Source organism: Embiotoca jacksoni, unplaced genomic scaffold (genome assembly GCF_022577435.1).
Source record: "Embiotoca jacksoni isolate LCO1_2020_lvr unplaced genomic scaffold, fEmbJac1.0.p SCAF_38, whole genome shotgun sequence".
Classification (NCBI taxonomy): domain Eukaryota; kingdom Metazoa; phylum Chordata; class Actinopteri; family Embiotocidae; genus Embiotoca; species Embiotoca jacksoni.
Genome location: NW_027185390.1, coordinates 168,820 through 187,626, shown reverse-complemented (window position 1 = coordinate 187,626; position 18,807 = coordinate 168,820). Strand labels below are relative to the sequence as shown.

The window sequence follows — 18,807 nt, the reverse complement described above, 5'->3', positions numbered from 1 at the left end:
TTATTTACAAGAGCAGAAGTAATTTCACAACCTCTACTGTCGCTCTCGTTAATGCGTTTTTGTTTACTTTTATTTTGGGGGAAAAAATAAAAAATTATCAACAATATTTTGATGCACCTCTATTTCAAAGTCAGTTTGTGTGTATAGTGTGCAGATTGTGTTTATGGATCTGTATGTGTTTTTAAAGGGTGCGTCCTGACAAAGATAGAAATCTGAGGCCACAGCTGGGAGACTTGTGTGTGTGTGTGTGTGTTGCTTCCTTTCCATCTTAAACAGACAGTACAGCTCGTGGCACAGGCTGACCCCACCACACTGTTTCTAGAAGTCAGACAGTGTGTGTCTGTCTTTTTTTACTCGGTGAGTGTGTGTGTGTGTCTTGGCCTGCTTTCCGTACAATGAACTAATGATACCACGGCTTGTTTTTGTTTTGTTCATTCAACCTTATTACGTAAGCGGTGACTGTAACTACTCCAGGGGATTTGGAATTGGACAAGCAATCTGTGTGTGTGTGTGTGTGTGTGTGTGTGTGTGTGTGTGTGTGTGTTGAAGTACAGCGCAGCAAAAGCTAATTATTTCCAGCGAGTAAGATCAGGAGTCGACCTTTGACTCTACATCCATCCTGAATACCCCTCCACCCTTCAGTGCACCTCCTGAGGGGAGGCAGGGTGAGCGTTTGCCCCAAAACAACATCCTTCCATCCATCCCCACCACCCACCCTCACACACACACACACACACACACACACACGCCTACACATATAGTACAACTTAATCCTGCTGTACAGTGAAAGTGCACGCCTCCTCCCCCTTATTGTTGTGGCCTACTTTGGTCCTACTCATGCGTGCTTAACCCTTTATTCAGCCCCGACTGCCACCCCACCACCCCTCACCCTCCCCCAATGCCCCCATCCATCCCTCGTGCACTTTCGCTTACTCAAAGTCACGTGGTGCTGATGCTGTTACCACGGCTACAAGGGGAAGACTTGCCAACGAAGCCCCCTTGTACGTGCTCCCCAAAGCCCACCGCTAGCGCAGCAGAGGGGGGGCAGATGTAGCGCTGCAGCCAATCCCGAGTTGAGACCCGGGTCTAAAGCACCGTAGGGCTTTGGGTTCCCTCTGCGACCGCTTGTGACCGCTGCCGTGGTAGCTGTGGGGTCGCAGTGGGAGCACAGCTTAACCCCTTCCCATCCCCCTGCTCGAGCGCCAGTCAGGAACACTGGCGCTGTGTGTATTTCTAATGCCATCATGTTGATTGGACGCTGACCCTCATGTCAGTGATGTCTGTTACTGTTTGGCTGATTGCGATTTGTCAGTTACTCCCGAAACACACAAGTCATCCCGTCGCTGGAATTACACCAAAAGTAATTAACTGGCAAAGGTGAATTCAATTCATGAATAAATAAACTGAGCACAAAGAGTGTTTAAGAGTGATCAGTGATGAAGAAAGCGCAACCCAGAATGAAATAATAATAAGGCATGATCAGCAACCGCACATACTGCATAAACACTTTGATCCCAAGCAGCAGGAGGCTTTTTGGCATCTGCGTTTTTCGTGCTGAAGATGAAAAAAACTTGATGATGGCGTTCCTTTAAACAACAAAACACAGAGGCATCAGCGTGAAACATGACTTAGAAGAAGCATTCCTCTCTGTGTAAACGGACGCACATTGTCTCTGTGGGTCGAAAAAAGTGTCAAAGTGTGGCACGCCAAGAATGTTGTTTTCCTTTTCTTGGGTCTTCGTGTTGTTCGCAGTGTTGTTGTTGTTGTTGTTGTTGTTGTGGGTTTTCCACTCTAACTCCCTTGTGTACCATGCCCCTTCCGCTACACACCCCTTTCGCACAAACAAACACACACACACACACACACTCCCTCTTCCCCGGATGCCTCGGGAGAGATTTTCTTCAATGAAACCCTGAACTGTGCTCAAGTCGGGTTACATGAGAGATCTGTGTGTGACTGTGTGTGAGGAGTAGATCTGTGTCAGACGGAAACAGGCAGGTAGAGAGCGGAGGGTGAGGGGTTGGAGGCGTTGATGTGCAGCAGACACTCGCGAAAACGCAAAGGTGAGCCCTCAGCGAGAGTTGCGTGCCGAGGACAGGAAGGAGCGAGACGACGCCAGACGCCAGACGAGACTGAGAGTTAAAAGAGTGAATGAACACAGAGTCTGCACTTCACTGCCGAGAGGAGAAGGAATGAGGGAAGAGGAGGAGGAGGAGGAGGAGGAGGAGGGCCGGGGGTTGCCCTGACACAACATGTGGAGCTGCTACTACATCAGGCACTCATGTGCAAGAGCCAAGTGGTTTCTACCCAGCAACTCACCCTCTCGCCTTTCTCGACCCCCCTCTCCCCGCGTCACACTGACACACACTCTCACACACTCACACCATGACCTCCCGCTCTTTTGCCAGCAGACAGCTCTTGCCAAATGGCAGCTCATGGCGCGATGCAAGCACCAACCAGGGGCCTGCGTACGGCAAGCGTGTGTGTGTGTGTGTGTGCGTGTGTGTGTGTGTGTGCTGAAGGATGAAGGAGGGAGGCAGGAAGGGGGACTTGTTTTTGGCATGTTCATATACTGTGAACTAATGAGCAATAACGAAAGGAGAAGGTACTCGTGCATACGCGAACACGCGCGCGCACACACACACACGCGTACACACAGCGTTGGCATGTGAGAGTGTGCGAGGCGACTAGTTGGTGTAAAAGACACAGTCTGAACACAGAGTGGTGTATTTGGAGGCGACGGAGTCAAGCTGTGCTCAGATTGAAGTTTTCAGGCAGTAGGGCTCCAGACTGCTGCACTGTGACCCAGTAAGAAACCAGGCCAGTGTGTTACTAGGTCTCAAACATACTGTCACTCACACAACCACACACACACACCTTCAGACACACAGGAGACGCATACAGAGAGACAACCATCCCAGCAGGAAATACACACGCGAGCTGCTTAACAAAAGGCACAAACAAAAAGATATGTTACGCATCCGAAGACGCACCTTCACAGGCGTGTGTTTACTGTTTCTTTATAAGCACATTACAATTACATGCAGCATTTATGCTGCTCACTCAGACGCCGTAATTTTAGACACACACACACACACGAACACAAAACACACTCAACACAGAGAGGTGAGGTCAGTTGTTGAGGGGATAGGGAGATATCGCCGGTAGCTTGCTTTAAATCGCCGTCATATTTCAACATGCCGTGTGTGTGTGTGTGTGTGTGTGTGTGTGTGTGTGTGTGTGTGTGTGTGTGGGCAGACAGGCTCCTAGCAAGAAGGCAGATGATTCACGGGTGTTTTGATGTTGCGGTGCGTGTGGGAGGCGACACAAGAGGTTCAATGCTGCTTTTGACATGTGGGGGTAGATTCATACATTTGTTGTGGACATCTTCAGTGAAGCTGATACACAATGCAGCAAACATGTGCCAAATGAATCAATACACAGATCCCGACACAGATTATAAATACATGCACATATGTAAATCAGGGAGTGAAAAGGTAATCGGCATTAAAATAAAGCAAAAATGATGAGATGAAAAACAAAAAAACAGATATAAACAAGGAGCTTTACAACAGGAAAAACAAAGGGAGAGACAGAGTGTGTGTCTCCTGAGTGTTTTCCCTCTGTCTCTGTGCTGATTGGGGTCAGTTGTCTGCCATTAACCAAGTGTAGACAGGGGAGGGCCAGAGCAGCCAGTCGACCCCGCTGCTTTTATAGGGCTGCCTGATAATAAGGACTGGTGCCTCGGAGGAATGCCGCCGAAGGAATGTTCCGCTAACGTTTCTGCGCTGCATTTATGAATATGAATCTGGTTCTCAAACGCAGCCTAGCAGCTCCATGAGACAGCGCAGGGCTGCCGAATGCAACCCTGCTTTCCCAGGTCTGAAATCCACCAGATGCTTCTCCCATGAGCCTCTTCAACCTCACCTCCCTGTGTGCTTTTCCAACACAGTGAATGATGGGAAAATACCACATGAGCAGACTTGTTTCCTTATGCTAGTTATATGATTGCCAATTCTAAACGTCTTGGCAAAGAAACTCGTAATGAAATGTATCTTCAGTTAACCTTGCATCAGAAAAATCAGCAGGAGAGAAGGTGGATGTTCTGCACAAGTGCACTTATAAATACTTGCACGGAGAGCGGTGATTAAATAAGTGTCATCAGTCAGTTTAGAAAGGCCACCGGCGACGGCATTCCCGACATGTACATTTAAGCAAAAGACCTAATGAAAACCCCGCAGTCTCCTCGCGACATCGTGAAGATATTTGTCCTTCCGGCGAGCATAAAAATAGATGCATAAAGACAGACAATGAAACAGAGCTGACTGTTTATAGCCAACATTATAAAGATAGAAATGTTGGAGGGGACAGCGAACAGACAGGCTGAGAAGATAACCGCAGTTTGTGAATGAGGGTGTGTGTGTGTGTGTGTGTGTGTGTGTGTGTGTGTGTGTGTGTGTGTGTGTGTGTGTGTGTGTGTGTGTGTGTGTGTGTGTGTGTGTGTGTGTGTGTGTGTGGAGACTGTCAGCTCTCTGCCACACTCATTGATGTGCTGGTCCATAAACACTCGGCCGTGACTCAGGCTCCCCAGTGGGGCCGCGGAGCAGTGGCTGATGGGTAGATGATCTGAGCCACACAGCTGCTGCCGCTCAAGGTGAGCCGCCCAGGGCGCATAAATCTGCATGGCTAATGAGGAGCTGCCGCAGAGGGCCCACTTAGAACCATTACACAACTTTTGTGGTGTTTGAGTGTGTGTGAGAGAGCGACACACACACACACACACACACACACACACACACACACACACACAGAGCATAAAATGAACAAGAGTACCACTAAGCCATTAAAAATAATATTGCTGATTTTTTTTTTTTTGTTTTTTTTTTTTTGTAATCTTAAGTACACGTTTAATGTTTTTGAAGCTGTTGAAATTTGCTTTGAGTCAGAAAATCCTGGCTGTACTCATCAGTTCGTTGGGACGTGGCACAAAGAGCTGCTCATATGGCATGATGCAACATTACGTACACCCACTTGAGCATTTGCTCGCTGTGTATTTCTCACTCCATCTGTAATCGTAAATCGCGTGTGTGTTTGGAGGAGCGAGTTGAGATGCTATTGTATATTCCAGCCGGCTGTCGCTGACAAATGACTTTCTGAAACACCCTCTGCAAGTCAGATGAGATATCGCATGTGATCGATTGCTCACGCCTGTATCTTCTCTTAATGTGACCGATTTATTTATTTTTTTTCCTTAATATCCTCTTATCCTTTTAGGGTCAGAATTCTGCTTCCGAAATTTCACCAGCCCCTCCGGGATGATCGAGTCCCCTGGGTTCCCAGATAAATACCCTCACAATCTGGAGTGCTCCTACATGATCATCGCCCCGCCCCACATGGATATCACTCTCACATTCCTGACCTTTGACCTTGAGAACGACCCCCTGCTGGTGGGAGAGGGCGACTGCAAGTACGACTGGCTGGACGTGTGGGACGGCCTTCCACAAGGTGAGGGCACGCATGCATGAATGACTCAACACAGGCACCCACCCACACACACACACACACACACACACACACACACACACAATCCTCATCCTCAACTATTGAGCTGCATGGACACACACATGCTTTAAAAATGTATGTTTCTGGGTGCAGGCGACACGCCATCACATTCATAGGTCAGAACTCATACCGACCTGTGCAATCCCCCACATTCCTGTACAGAAATTTGCATAGCAGCCTTCAATTTCCTGAGCAGCCATCACTCTCTTTGATGTAGGCGGCCTTGCCTTACATCCCATTACATTACATAGAGGAAACGTTATTTCACACAGGGAGCTGAAAGTGCCTGGACAACCCCTAAGGAGCAGTCCTTTCCCATGGCCCTCTTCCCTCTCCATAATAACACCCTTCATCACCCCCTTCCTATCCGCCCCGTCCTCCCTCCTTATCACCTACCACTTCCTTCCTCCCCGGGTGAGCGAGAGTGACGGCCACGACGATGAGTATCTGTCCGATAGGAGGAGCCAAGTGTTGCAAAAGATCAGGAAGTAGTGAGGAAAAAGAAAAACATTTGAGGATGTTATCAAGGGCTTTTGACAGTAGCCGCCATAGCCATAGGGTAATGGTAGTAGCTGTGGTGCTGATGAAAACCACATTAGTAGTGGTGAGTGCTTCATTTCTCACCTCTCACTTGCAGAGTCCCCCCCCCTCTTTTTTTTTTTTTCAAAATATGAAACGGGGAACTGAGGATTTGCTCTAATTATTCCATTTTCAGTTGCTAAAAAGGGATCCAAGTGGATTTAAAATTCCAATTATAGCCTTGAATTTAGCAGCTTTGATAGCTGAAAACAATTTATACCATTCAAAGTTGAGAATTAGGAGCAAATTAAAGTGTAACCCAGTTCCAGTGAGCTCAGTCCTCGGGCTTGAAAGAGGGACGGGAGACAAGACGGGTGGAAGAAGGGTGAAGAATTTGACGTCTGGCGAGGGAGCTGTCTTGAGACTATTGTAATCCTCAGTGTTTGTGTGTGCCTGTGTGTGCGTGCTTGTCTGCAGCTGATCCCAGTGCAGCTTGCATTAAGGCAGAGGGATTCCAATCCCCCTGCTGGGCCCTGGCTGAGACTCACATGGCAGATGGAGGGATGGACAGGAGCGCTGAGGGAGAGAGAGGAATGATGGGAGGCAGGGACATGGAGGGGGGAAGCATGCTGTGACTCATTAGACAACACTTACTGAAGCAGCATGGCCACTGGAAACCTGTCTTTGCCTTGCTGGATTCCTTTTTCTAATTTTAGATGGAAAGAACGAACACACTGTCGTTCGTAAGATTTTATCTTGTAGCAAGTAGCATATAGCTGAAGTAGTAAATGCAATAGGATACAACAGCACAAACATCTTCCTTTTACTTTTTAATCAAGTGTCTTAAAAGGATTTTTTTTTTACACAAAAAACTACAAAAAATGACAAAAATATCCTGCACGTTTGCATCGATTTGATTTCTGTGTGTGTGTGTGTGTGTGTGTGTGTGTGTGTGTGTGTGTGTGTGTGTGTGTGTCTGCAGTGGCTCCTCTGATTGGTCGGTACTGCGGGACGAAGATCCCTCCAGAAATCCAGTCGTCCTCCGGCCTGCTGTCCCTCTCCTTCCACACCGACATGGCCGTGGCCAAAGACGGCTTCTCCGCCCGCTACAACATGACGCACAAAGAAGTCACCGACTGTGAGTGCCAGATAACTTTTACAGAGTGTGTGACTGTGTGTATTTTTGTGTGTGCAAAAGGTTTGTTTACCTGTTTTTATCCCCACCTCTATTTTCTCTCTTTCAACCGTTGCGTCTCTGTCATCTCTGCTGACACTCATCTTTCTTTCTTCATCTTTCTCTACTCTCAACCTCTCGATCTTTTCAGCTTTGCCTACTTTAATGCTATTTCAATCTCCAAGCGCTCTCTCAACCCTCTCAGACTATTTTGCTCTCTCCTAATAGAGCATGATTTTTCAGCAGGCTCATACTATTTTCCTTTAGAATATAAATTAACTTCACCTCAATTTGCCTCTGCTCACCTGTTGGGTGGCTCTCCAGTTCTCGCTGTCCTTTCGTCTCTGTCTGACTTTACCTTTTCCTCTCTTGTCATTCATTATATCCACCTTCCCTTCCTTCCTTCTTTCTTACAGCTCATTTTCCATCTCCACAAACATACAGCTAACGTTGCTTCCTCCGTCTCCCGTCAGCTTTCCACTGCAGCATGGCTCTCGGTATGGAGTCGGGGAAGATCAGCGACGATCAAATCTCTGCCTCGACAACCTTCTATGACAACCGCTGGTTACCACGTCAGGCCCGCCTCAACAACGACGACAACGCCTGGACACCCTCCGAGGACAGCAACAAGGAGTACATACAGGTATTAATGTGCAAGATCATACCGTATTACACGTCGTCTTTCTACTTTGCCGTTGAAGAAGTTTCTTTTTCTCGATATTTAGAGCAGCAAAGACAAACTCTGACTTAAACAACAGTAGGTTTAATCTTTTCTGTGTATAATAATTTAAAGAGAGAAGTGTAATCCAGTAAAATCCTACATTTCAAAACAAAAATCATCACAACCCAAGTTGTGAAGTGACCCTAAAAACCACCTAAAGATATCTGAATCAGGATTACTTTCACTTGCTGAGGACAATAAATGTGTCTCTGTGATACTAGTGTAGAGGAAAGGATGCACTGAGCAACAGCATCTCGTTTACTGCGAGGACACGCAGCGGTACACGCATAGAGGAAATGGAGGAACTGTGGACTGATGATAAGGAAGTGCTTCTGCACTCTCAATCTTTCCTGTCTCAGACGCACACACGCGTACATGCCTACGTGGAGCTCAGAGGAGTGCGGCGAGAAGCCCGTGATTGATGAAGGTGCTCTCATGGAATGCATCCGAACACTACGCCATTGATCTTTGCCTCCAGCCTTCCTCCCCTTACACATGACAATGCACAGATGCACACACATACACACACATAAATACCACCTAGGCTTCCCTCAGCAGTAGGCCACAGTCGGCGTCCATCCCCTGCTGTCTGTGTGACTGATACACACAGCTGCTGGCCCGGTATCTCCATCAGCACCATAAATCCCACAATCTGTGCAGTTCTCTTCTATTATTTCTAATCTGCTCTAGTCACTTCATTTAGAAAACACATTTCTATCCAATAAAGAGTTTTAAATCCTGTCTTTTCTTCCAGGTTGACCTCCATTTCCTCAAGGTTTTGACAGGGATCTCCACGCAGGGTGCCGTATCCAAGGAGACTCAGAAGTCTTACTACGTCACCACCTTCAAGCTTGAGGTCAGCACCAATGGAGAGGACTGGATGGTGTACCGGCATGGCAAGAACCACAAGGTAAGCTTTTATATGCACTTCTACATTCACACATAAACTGTAAATTATGAAAAAGAAGTCAAACACACAAGCGTGCATTAAAGGGAAATTGAGCCCACGAGCTTAAAACATTTATTTGTTCCAAACAGAATTTGAAATTTTGCGTAACAAAGGGGCCCTTTTTTTCTATCACCATCACTAAATGTTCTCAAACAACAGGGGCTTGTTGTATTCATCCATGAGTCGTATCAGTGGATGCAACATTCCTGAAGGAGTGTTTCCCCTTTCGAGCACGGTTTATGAATCTGAAGTCATGACCCCAGTTATGACTTGGAGAAGAAGGGAACGGGAGGGAGGAAGAGATAAAGATAAGAGGGAGAAGCTGACAAACAAGAACAATGGAGTCCTCTATGTGCCCTTATCTGGGCTCGCTATTTATCGTCTCTCTCAGATCTAACACGCACACGCATACAAACACGCACACCTGGGGTTGTGAAAGCCTCGGAGTTCCACGAGGTGCGGATTGAGGAAGTTTGCGTTGCTGCATTATTTCCTGAAACCGTTCATGTTTCGAGCTCTGGTTGAGCCTCATTGTATCCATCTTTGTGTGTTTGTGTGTGAGGGTTGTGCACACATATGTGTGAATACATATACAGTGCAGGTTGTTGATGTCATGGTGGTACCCTACAGGAAGTGAGCCCGTCTCCGGGGGATTCGAACTCTGTCCCTCGTATCTGGGTTAAGGTCACAGTGGATTTCAAGCAGAAAAAGAGAGTAGCGTGTGTGTGTATGTGTGTGTGTGTGGGAGAGGGGGGAAGGAGTTAATCCACATCCACTCACCCACATAGACCGGGCCCCTCATCTGTGTGTTCCAGTGATTGGTTTGGGTGGGGTCAGTGGGGGGTATTTGATGTGGAGATTATTGAGCAAAATGTGGATTTGACTTAAAAGTCAACATCTGTGATATTTATTAGAAACCCCCCCCCCCCCCCCCCCCCCACACACACACACACACACACACACACTCCTTCCACTCCCACAGCCCCCTCCTCTAGATAACCTCTGGCTGATCTCCTTGTCTTGAGATATGTGCGTGTGTGCGCATATGTATATGTTGTGTGCCTCTCTGTCTGTATGGTGTAATCTGAATCCAATAATCTGTCTGAGGGGGAAAAAAAAGAAATGCTCAGACTACTTTCAGATATGGATTCAGACAGATGCATCAACATGCATTTGTGAGAGATATTACTGTAGCTGTGGTGGTTCCTCTGAAGACCGTCTTCAGCTTTGAGAAAACACCAGGAGGAAGATGAGCGATCACTAAAAGACGAAAAAGATGTGACTGCAGGGAAACACAGCATTAATTTAAGTTGACCAAAGACTTTTTGAGTATCCCTGGAAATAATATCCGCTACTTTAACTAATATGATATTGCATAATCTCCATAAATTGAAGATATGATAAAGTACACCATCTGTTTTTCATTATGATAAAGAAAAGATGGTAGTTACAGCATTTACTCTGCAGGACAGGGCTCTCAAATTAGGCCAGGATTTATTGTGCCTGGTTGCAGTCTGATGTACAATAAAGAGGCAGGGCTTCTGGATAAAACAGATTTTTCCTGAACATCAGATAGTGATAGTGAGCAACTAGGACAATTCATAGCCACCATTTTAGCCCGGTCGGACATTATAAGGCTAAAACTGAAGAGTTCACGGTACCCTTCATACTCCTCGTCAGCCAGGTTTTCCTCCTGTCCCCACGGGCCGCGGGGGAATCTTCCGTGACTGTTAATCCACCAGTCATGTCGCACAAACTCCCAGTTAGCCCATCCTAAGCCCCCCAAAGAGCCCTAAGTAGTTGAAGCTCAGTTCTCGTCAGGGGGTCCTGTAAAGACTGGGATTTGGTTCTTCTAATTGTCATTTAACAGTGAGCTTGAAGTTAATGTGGCTTTGCAAAAGAGCGCGCGTGCCATGGGCGTGTGTAGTATGCGTGTTTGTGGAGGGCTGAGGCACGAGTGTCCATCGGATATGAATCGCACACGAACAAAATAAAGGACCTGCTTGCCAGTTCCTACTTTACCGTGTTTGTTATTGGGCGAGAGCCCTTTCCCATTTGTTGTCAAGATGTGTGTCTGTATTTGTTGCGTGAACAAAGGCAGAAAGAAGAAATGCCAATAAAGTTTTGAAGCAGAAGGAAAACGTGAATTTTTTTAGCAAATCAAAGTGCTTGCAGGAAGATAAAAAAAACACCGGCGGTGCACATTAGTCACCTCAGTCACACCGGCACACAGGCCTTGTGCATCTGTGTGCGTTTGTGTAATTTTTCTTTTCACTCGTTTTCTGCACACGAACACATTTTCATTTTGACACCCATGTGACTTGTTAATTTAAGTCACACTGCTCACATATGCACCTCATTACTTGATGATATGCCAGCACACTTAGGAATTGCACATCTCACATGGAAACACACATTGTTTTTTTTATATATTTTTTGTAACACAGACACACACACTTGAGCCCAAATGAATTCAAATTAAAAACACACACTGTCATCCATCTGTGAGGAAAAATCCCAGTAGTCCCAGTGCTAAACAAGCTTTGTTTCGGTGAAATGCACTGTGAGGTTGGGCTAAATCTGTTGAACACACACACACACACACACACACACACACACACACACACGCACACACACACGTACAGTAACCTAAGACAGAGAAAAAAACAGCCCACACAGCATTTCAGCCTGCTCCTCCATCACACTGTGTCACAAACACAGACACAAACAACACGCTTTGTCTTTCACTTATTCTACATGCTGATGCTTAAAAAAAAAAAAAAAAAAATACAAACATAATCATTTTGCATATGCACACACAGGTAAAGATGTGCACACAGACACAGTCAGACACGATTTATTAACATCAAGTGGGAGACTTCAACCAAAGGTAGAGTGAGGATCATTGCACACACACACACACACACACACACACACACACACTGCCAGCCCTTCTTGGAGCCAGTTGTGAAGGGCGGCCAGCTGGAACCAGTTCCTACTGTCAACATCTTCATACCAAGAAAGTGGGGAAGGGGAGAAGCAGGGAGACACGGGGATGAGGAGTGCAATGGACAGAGAAAGAGTCCCGGGATCAATGGAACAACATGGGAATGAAAAAAAAAAAAAACGGCCGTGAAAACGAGTAATGGCTTGCGCAGAGCTTGCCACATCTCCCCTTGGTGCCATCAGCCTGTAGACAAACACAGGCAGAGGAGGGAGACGTGTGCCAAGAGCACAGAATGGAGCGAGAAGCGGAGGAGAGGCGGTGAATGAATCATGCTATGATATATACATCTGTCCATGCTTCATTTCCCAGAAACAAATGTTCTTCGCTCTCACAGGATCCAGTGGATTTTCTCCATTTAGATTCTTTTCACTGTATTTACTGAGATCTTCAGTGATGGTGTTTCCTATAACACACACACACACACACACACACACACACACACACACCGTTCACTGTGACCTCGTTCTCCGGCGGGGCCATCAATAGTTAAATACCTACAGTGCCTGCATCCCGCCAATGTCCACACAAATGGGGGTCTGACCGTCGCATGCTGCTGAGTGTGTGTGTGTGTGTGTGTGTGTGTGTGTGTGTGTGTGTGTGTGTGTCTGTGTGTGTGTGTGTGTGTGTCTGTCTGTAACGGCTGCCTTAGTTATATTTTCATGACTCTCCACACCAGGACACACATGACAACATTAATTATTCAGTCTACTATGATGGCGTGTCACGTGAGGGGCGAGGCTGATAGACACTCATACTCATACAGACAAAAACATGCCTGTTGTTGGGCAGATTACAGAGGTGGGATAGACAACGCGCCGGCAACCTTACACATACATCCAAGACACGCACGCACACACACATGCACACATGCACTTTGAAAAGCTGTATTTTAATTGTCTTCATTCCCAGTTAGTCAAAATGTAACCATGTTATCAACAAGTTGGTCAATGACCAACCATCTGCTTCCTGAGGCCATTGACCTTTGACCTTCGAAGCAATGGGTCAGGAGTCAAATGAGCGACCTCTCAGGTATCCTGACAATAGACTGGAGGAAGAGACTCGTCTCTCTCCGTTCTCCTCCTCCTGTCTAAGTTCCTTCTGTCTTTGCACACATCCAAAAGAAAAATGAAAAGAGCTTCTCGAGAGCTGATTCTTCTTGAACAAATTGTTCTTTTTGTGTCAGTGATGTTGGCCATATTCCCAGCTTTTATCCTGGGATGAAAACAAAAAGAAAAGCAGCTGGCAGCTTTGTAATGCGCCAGCTAATGGCCTCTCAGTGATTCTGGGCATTTCGCATATTGGAACAAGACATTTCTGGAAAGTAAATAAAAAACTGAGCCATTAATTCAACTAAACATGTCATCTTTCTTTTTTTTAATCACACTTCATCATATATTTTCTTTCATTAAAGAATAAAATCAAGTAAAAGTTTAAACTTTTGCTTGAATTGCGCTGTTTGTCTTGCGATGCGGTGCCAGTAATTTACTTCCGATTTGAGGAAATTCCATAGAATTTCACAGTTTTTATCTAATTATGAGATAAATACTTGGATGGAGTATTTCCTGTTTCAGCCATGAATCTTCTCGTTGTTCTTTCCTTCCTACTCGCCACCACTCCCTGCCTCCTGTTCCACATTCCTCTCTTCATATTCCTGAGTTACATCCTCTGTCCTCCATTCAACCTTTTTCTGTGTCTCCCCTCACTCACACCCTCCTCCATCATCTCTTTTTAACCACCCTTCTGAGGACACTCTTCCTTCCTGCAGTCCTTTTACAGTTTTCCCCGTCCTCTCCACTCCTTTTGTTTCACTGACAGAATATCTCGGAGTGGAAAAGATGGGGCAGCTTGTACGCGCGGCAGACCCTCCATCATACACTTGTCTTTGTGTGTGAGCATGCGTGGGTGTTTGCGTAACCCCCATAAGTGCCCACATCCACTGTTTTGCCTCTTAGGTAAACACGGCAGCTGTCTGTCCTCGATGCTGCAGCAGATACAGCACAGATAGCCCCACTTATCTGTTCAAACACTCCCACTGCTTTGTATTACCAGTGTCAGCTCCACTTGATTAAATCAGGCCATGCCCAAAATCAAATAAAACCCCTTGAGTAGGATTTTGAAGTCATATCCCTCATATTCCCACTGGTTATGGAATTTCTGGAATATAATTTTAAGAGGTGCGGGGGTTTTACAAATGGGTCAGGTTACAGCAGTATGGTATCATAATATTTTAACTCTAATAGGAACCAGACTGTTTTTCACTTATGATAAAACAGCATAAAAAAAAAGAAGAGGAGAATCAAATTTTTAGGCTGTGGGAGCATGTTTAGGTTTGATCATGTTGTGCTGGGATGAAAGGAAAAGAAAAATCATGTTGGGACCTTTTTTTTTTTTTAGAAATGATGCCTTTAATCTTTAATTCAGCTGCTTGTAGCAGTTGTCTTTCCATCTCTCCATTGTGTGCAGCGGCTGCAACGCTCTGCGCTGTGGTTTGGCTGATATCCGTCAATGGTCAACGGTAGCTCTCCCTATCACCCGGCAACCGCAGACAGATAGAGTGAATGACACTTAACAGTCGGTTAAAAGACACTTCCTTTGCTTATCTGAGCGCGGAGGATGTATGTGTGTGTTTGTGTTGGTTTCCTGTGGTTTCCGGAGTCTTTGTGTGTGTGTGTGTGTGTGTGTGTGTGTGTGTGTGTGTGTGTGTGTGTGTGTGCGCGCGCGCGCGCGCGTGTGTGTGTGGTTTCAGTTAGTAGCCACCGACAGGAGGAAGAAAAGGCGTGTGTGTGTGTGTGTGTGTGTGTGTGTGTGGTTTCAGTTAGTCGCCACCGACAGGAGGAAGAAAAGGCATACGGGGGTGAAAGAGGAGGTGTGGAGAGATATCAACTGTGCGGTCTCGAGGAAGGGATTTATGGAGAAAATGGAGGTGTTTGAGATGAAGGGATTGAGAGGGATGTGGTAACAATAAGCAGAGAGTGGAGGGAAGAGGATGTGGAGGAGGAAGTTATTCATAATTACAAACCGGGATGCAAAAAGGAAAGACTGAGCATCCCCATTCAATGCCCTGCAGCATCACTCGGCCCTTTTCTGCCCTAAATCAGAAGTAACTTGACCACCCCTGTTACATTTGCCCTCCGACCCCCGCTGCCCCGCCCTGGAAGGAAGGGAGCATTCAAGGAGAAGAAGTGAATGTTGACGTCTTTACGTGGACGCCTTAGGAAGGGAATTTCACTCCCATCCTGCCCACCTGGACAGACTTCCTGCGTCTGACGGCTAATCATGTTTGGTCGTGTCAGGTCACGTCTCCCACTGCTTCCTATGGTCACCAGCATGGAGGTGTGTGCAGGTCGGTGGATGTGTGTGTGTGTGTGTGTGTGTGTGTGTGTGTGTGTGTGTGTGTGTGTGTGTGTGTGTGTGTGTGTGTAAGGTGAAACAGAGAGAACCCCATCCTTCGCTGGGCTTTCTCAGCCTCCCAGAGCTGAACCTTTGACCCGAGAACACATCGACAGCTGGGCGGGTGACATTGGATCCGTGTTTGGGTTGTCTGTGCTTTGTCCGGCCTGCCACTGTGTGTGTGAAGCCAAGCGAAACGGTGCACTGTGGGTGGGTGTTGAAGCCAGAGGTAGTGTGTGAGAAAGAGAGGAAGAAGCACTTACAGAGCCTATGTACAGTACATTTCCTCCAACCTTTTGTTTGTCTTTTCCCAGATTTTCCACGCCAACACAGACCCAGCCGAAGTGGTCCTGAACCGCGTCCCGCAGCCGGTTCTGGCCCGGTTTGTTCGGATCCGACCGCAGACCTGGAGGAACGGCATCGCCCTCCGCTTCGAGCTCTACGGATGCCAGATTACAGGTGTGTGTGTGTGTTTGTCGCAAGGTTACGTTTCTCTAAGCTGTTATTTTCCTGAAAGAAACTCCAGTTGCCAGCATCACCCTGCTTAAAGTTTGAATAGAAGAAAACAACAACTTTTTGTTGCACTTTTGGGTTCAGTCTCATCAGCACTTCATCGGTTATTTGATCCTCCAGTTTGGTGCCTCGGGGGTTAAAACCTGCAATGTTGCACCTTTTCCTGCCAAGAAAAAAACCCTTTTGAACACTGAATATAATTTGCTTTAAAAAAATAAATTGAGCTCTATCAACCCGAAAGCATAAAAACCAGCATCTCACACATGCATCACATGTGTGTTCAGTGTCTTTTCCACGTTCCCCTTGCTATCTTTTAAACATAGCAACCCTCCGGCTAATTAGAGGAAACTTTTACTCGAGTCTTCCTTCCGGCGGCACCACCGGTGTCATTTCCCTCCGTCTGCGCTCGCTTTCTATCTCCGACTCCCACAACGCTGGCCCTCTTTTCTCCCCCCCCCTCCCCCCTCTCATGGTTTTAGATACTTTTTGATGTGTCCTCTTTGCACCGCGAGCTCCTCTATATCGAGAAACGAGTAGCGATCAATCATTCACGGCTCCCCATTCGCTCTTACATCAGAAACTGTGATTCGCTTCGGTCTCAACAGCTGCTATTGAAATAACTATTAGCTCTTACAGTATAGGTACATCCACACACGGGCAGTTTCTAAATATAACTGATGACCTCAAAAGCAAGCGCACCTTTTTAGAAACAGACACCACCCACCGGCGTGTGCACATACACTTCCTGTGCCTATTATTCATTATTTACATCTCCTGCATTTGCAGTGACATAACAGCATGAAACTTTGATCTGTGTTCTCTTAAACCGTCAGCACAACTAACATCTCCCCCTATCTCTCTTCCTCTGTGTCTCTCCCTTCCTCTTCTTCCTCGAGCTCTCGCTACCTCTCAACGCCACCACTCTGTAACTCCTCCCACTTGCATCCTTCCCCCTCACATTGTTTGTGTCCGTAGGCGTCTCATCTCTACATATTGCTCTCCTTCTCCCCGTCTCCCGCAGCCGTCTTCTCTGAGCCTCTCTCCCTCTCTCTTTGCTTTTTTATTTCCTCCACTCTTTCCGCTCTCTACTCCTCTGCCTCCCAGCTCTTCGTATTATACCTTTCTTATCCCCTTAATCCTCATTTCTCCTTCTCACATACTCCCTCGGCAAGTTATTTTCTACTCGCCCATCCATATCCGATTGAGTTTCATTTCCCAGTGCTTTGACGTGTACGTAGAACTTTCCCTGAGTCAGTGAATCTACTTAAAATATGTGCTACATAGTGATCAGATGAGCTTTTGTACAGAATATAAAGAAACACTACACCGAACAACATTAAAAGATGCTTAAATATTTGTGTGGGATGTGAAGCAGGAAAGAGTGCCCATTCAGCAGCAGACTAAGCATATGCTTTTATCTCGCTAATGGTAGTCTAATTGCAAATGGAACATGAAGCAGTAGTGCTGCGTTACACGTCTTTTTTTTTCTCTTCCCTCCCTCCTCGCTCTCTCACTCATCCTTTCCTTATTTCTTCCAGTCTAAACTGTTAATGCTTTAGCGGCCAGTAGTGCAATCCTGCGGCGAAGCTTAACAGTTCCCTGGTGGGAATATGTGTAACGGCACGAGTGTATGTTATAGCCATCGCTGAATCTTCTCCATCGTCACTCCCCCGAAGTGGAAGTGAAAGTCTAATCTCTGCCCTCGCTGCCTCTGCTCCAGATGCTCCCTGCTCGAACCTGCAGGGCCTGCTGTCCGGGCTGCTGCCCGACGCACAGATCTCGGCCTCGTCCAGCCGGGACATGGTGTGGAATCCCGGGACCGCCCGACTTGTGGCAAGCCGCTCCGGCTGGTTCCCCGCTCCGGCACAGCCCCTTGCCGGAGAGGAGTGGCTGCAGGTACAAGAGGCTTTTAAATACATTTATGCAGATGCATGTCTGGTTTGTTTTATGTATTAAAGATGCAGTGAGTAGGTTTCACAGTCTGAATGTCATGTTTATAAATGCAACACGTAGCTCCTTTAAATTCTGGCTTCTGCATATTGCATATGAAGTTGCCAAACAAGCTTCAACTATGCGGTTTTTTTTGCATTAAGTGTTTTAATCCAAATCTAAATCTAATCTCTACAGGTGGACTTGGGTGTGCCCAAAACGGTGCGCGGAGTCATCACCCAGGGAGCGAGGGGAGGAGACGCAGGAAGCGGAGCAACCACCGACAACCGGGCATTTGTCAGGAAGTACAAAGTGGCGCACAGTCTGAACGGAAAGGAGTGGAACTTCATCATGGACAGCAAGACGAGCCTACCCAAGGTGGGTGAGAGGGTGGAGGACAGATGATGGAAAAAAAGATTTGTCCCTTCCTCTCGTTTGCATTGTGGCTCCGGAAAGTCTGTTGTTAAGCAGGCTCCGAAAAGTCTCTTCTGTTTTCTCTCTTATTTGCAAGTTCCTTTTTGTTTTACTTTCCACATCTAATTGACGACTCCCCTGTGTCCTTATCTTGTGACCTACAGCCAACTCAGTATTACCATACGAAAGCAGATACAAAGGGAATAGGAGTGACTGTCAATTGTTTGTCACACTGTAAAAAGCTGCCCTACGGAGGAGATCTAGGGGCAATGCTGGACACCTCTCTTTGAGGGTGCATGTATTTGCTCCTTCTTGCAAGAATAAATGTCCAATGTGTTTGATTTTGAACCAAGCCTCTGAGCAATTTTTCCAACAACAGATGAGGAGGATCACGCTTTTTGTTTCCAAGTTGAGTAATCGTTGCAGTTTTGTGTATTTTGTGCAGATTTTTGAGGGGAACACACACTACGACACTCCGGAGCTTCGTCATTTTGAGGAGACGGTGGCCCAGTACGTCAGGCTGTATCCAGAGAGGTGGTCTCCAGCCGGGATCGGGATGAGGGTGGAGATACTGGGCTGTGACCTTCCAGGTAGGACATTGTGCCGCTGCTTGTGTGACAGGGTGTGAC

General features: G+C 46.7%; 1 protein-coding gene across 3 annotated transcripts in view; it reads left to right on the top strand.

Moving 5' to 3' along the window:
- The window catches only part of nrp2a (neuropilin 2a), a 58,796-nt gene that overhangs the window by 20,584 nt on the left and 19,405 nt on the right, over positions 1–18,807 (top strand). For all 3 annotated transcript variants that reach the window (XM_069166278.1, XM_069166277.1, XM_069166279.1), the window contains exons 4-11: positions 5,275–5,505; positions 7,064–7,219; positions 7,729–7,898; positions 8,731–8,886; positions 15,637–15,781; positions 17,556–17,731; positions 17,963–18,142; positions 18,624–18,768. In XM_069166278.1, the coding sequence (XP_069022379.1) occupies positions 5,275–5,505; positions 7,064–7,219; positions 7,729–7,898; positions 8,731–8,886; positions 15,637–15,781; positions 17,556–17,731; positions 17,963–18,142; positions 18,624–18,768 (1,359 nt within the window). The remainder of the gene's footprint in view (positions 1–5,274; positions 5,506–7,063; positions 7,220–7,728; positions 7,899–8,730; positions 8,887–15,636; positions 15,782–17,555; positions 17,732–17,962; positions 18,143–18,623; positions 18,769–18,807) is intronic.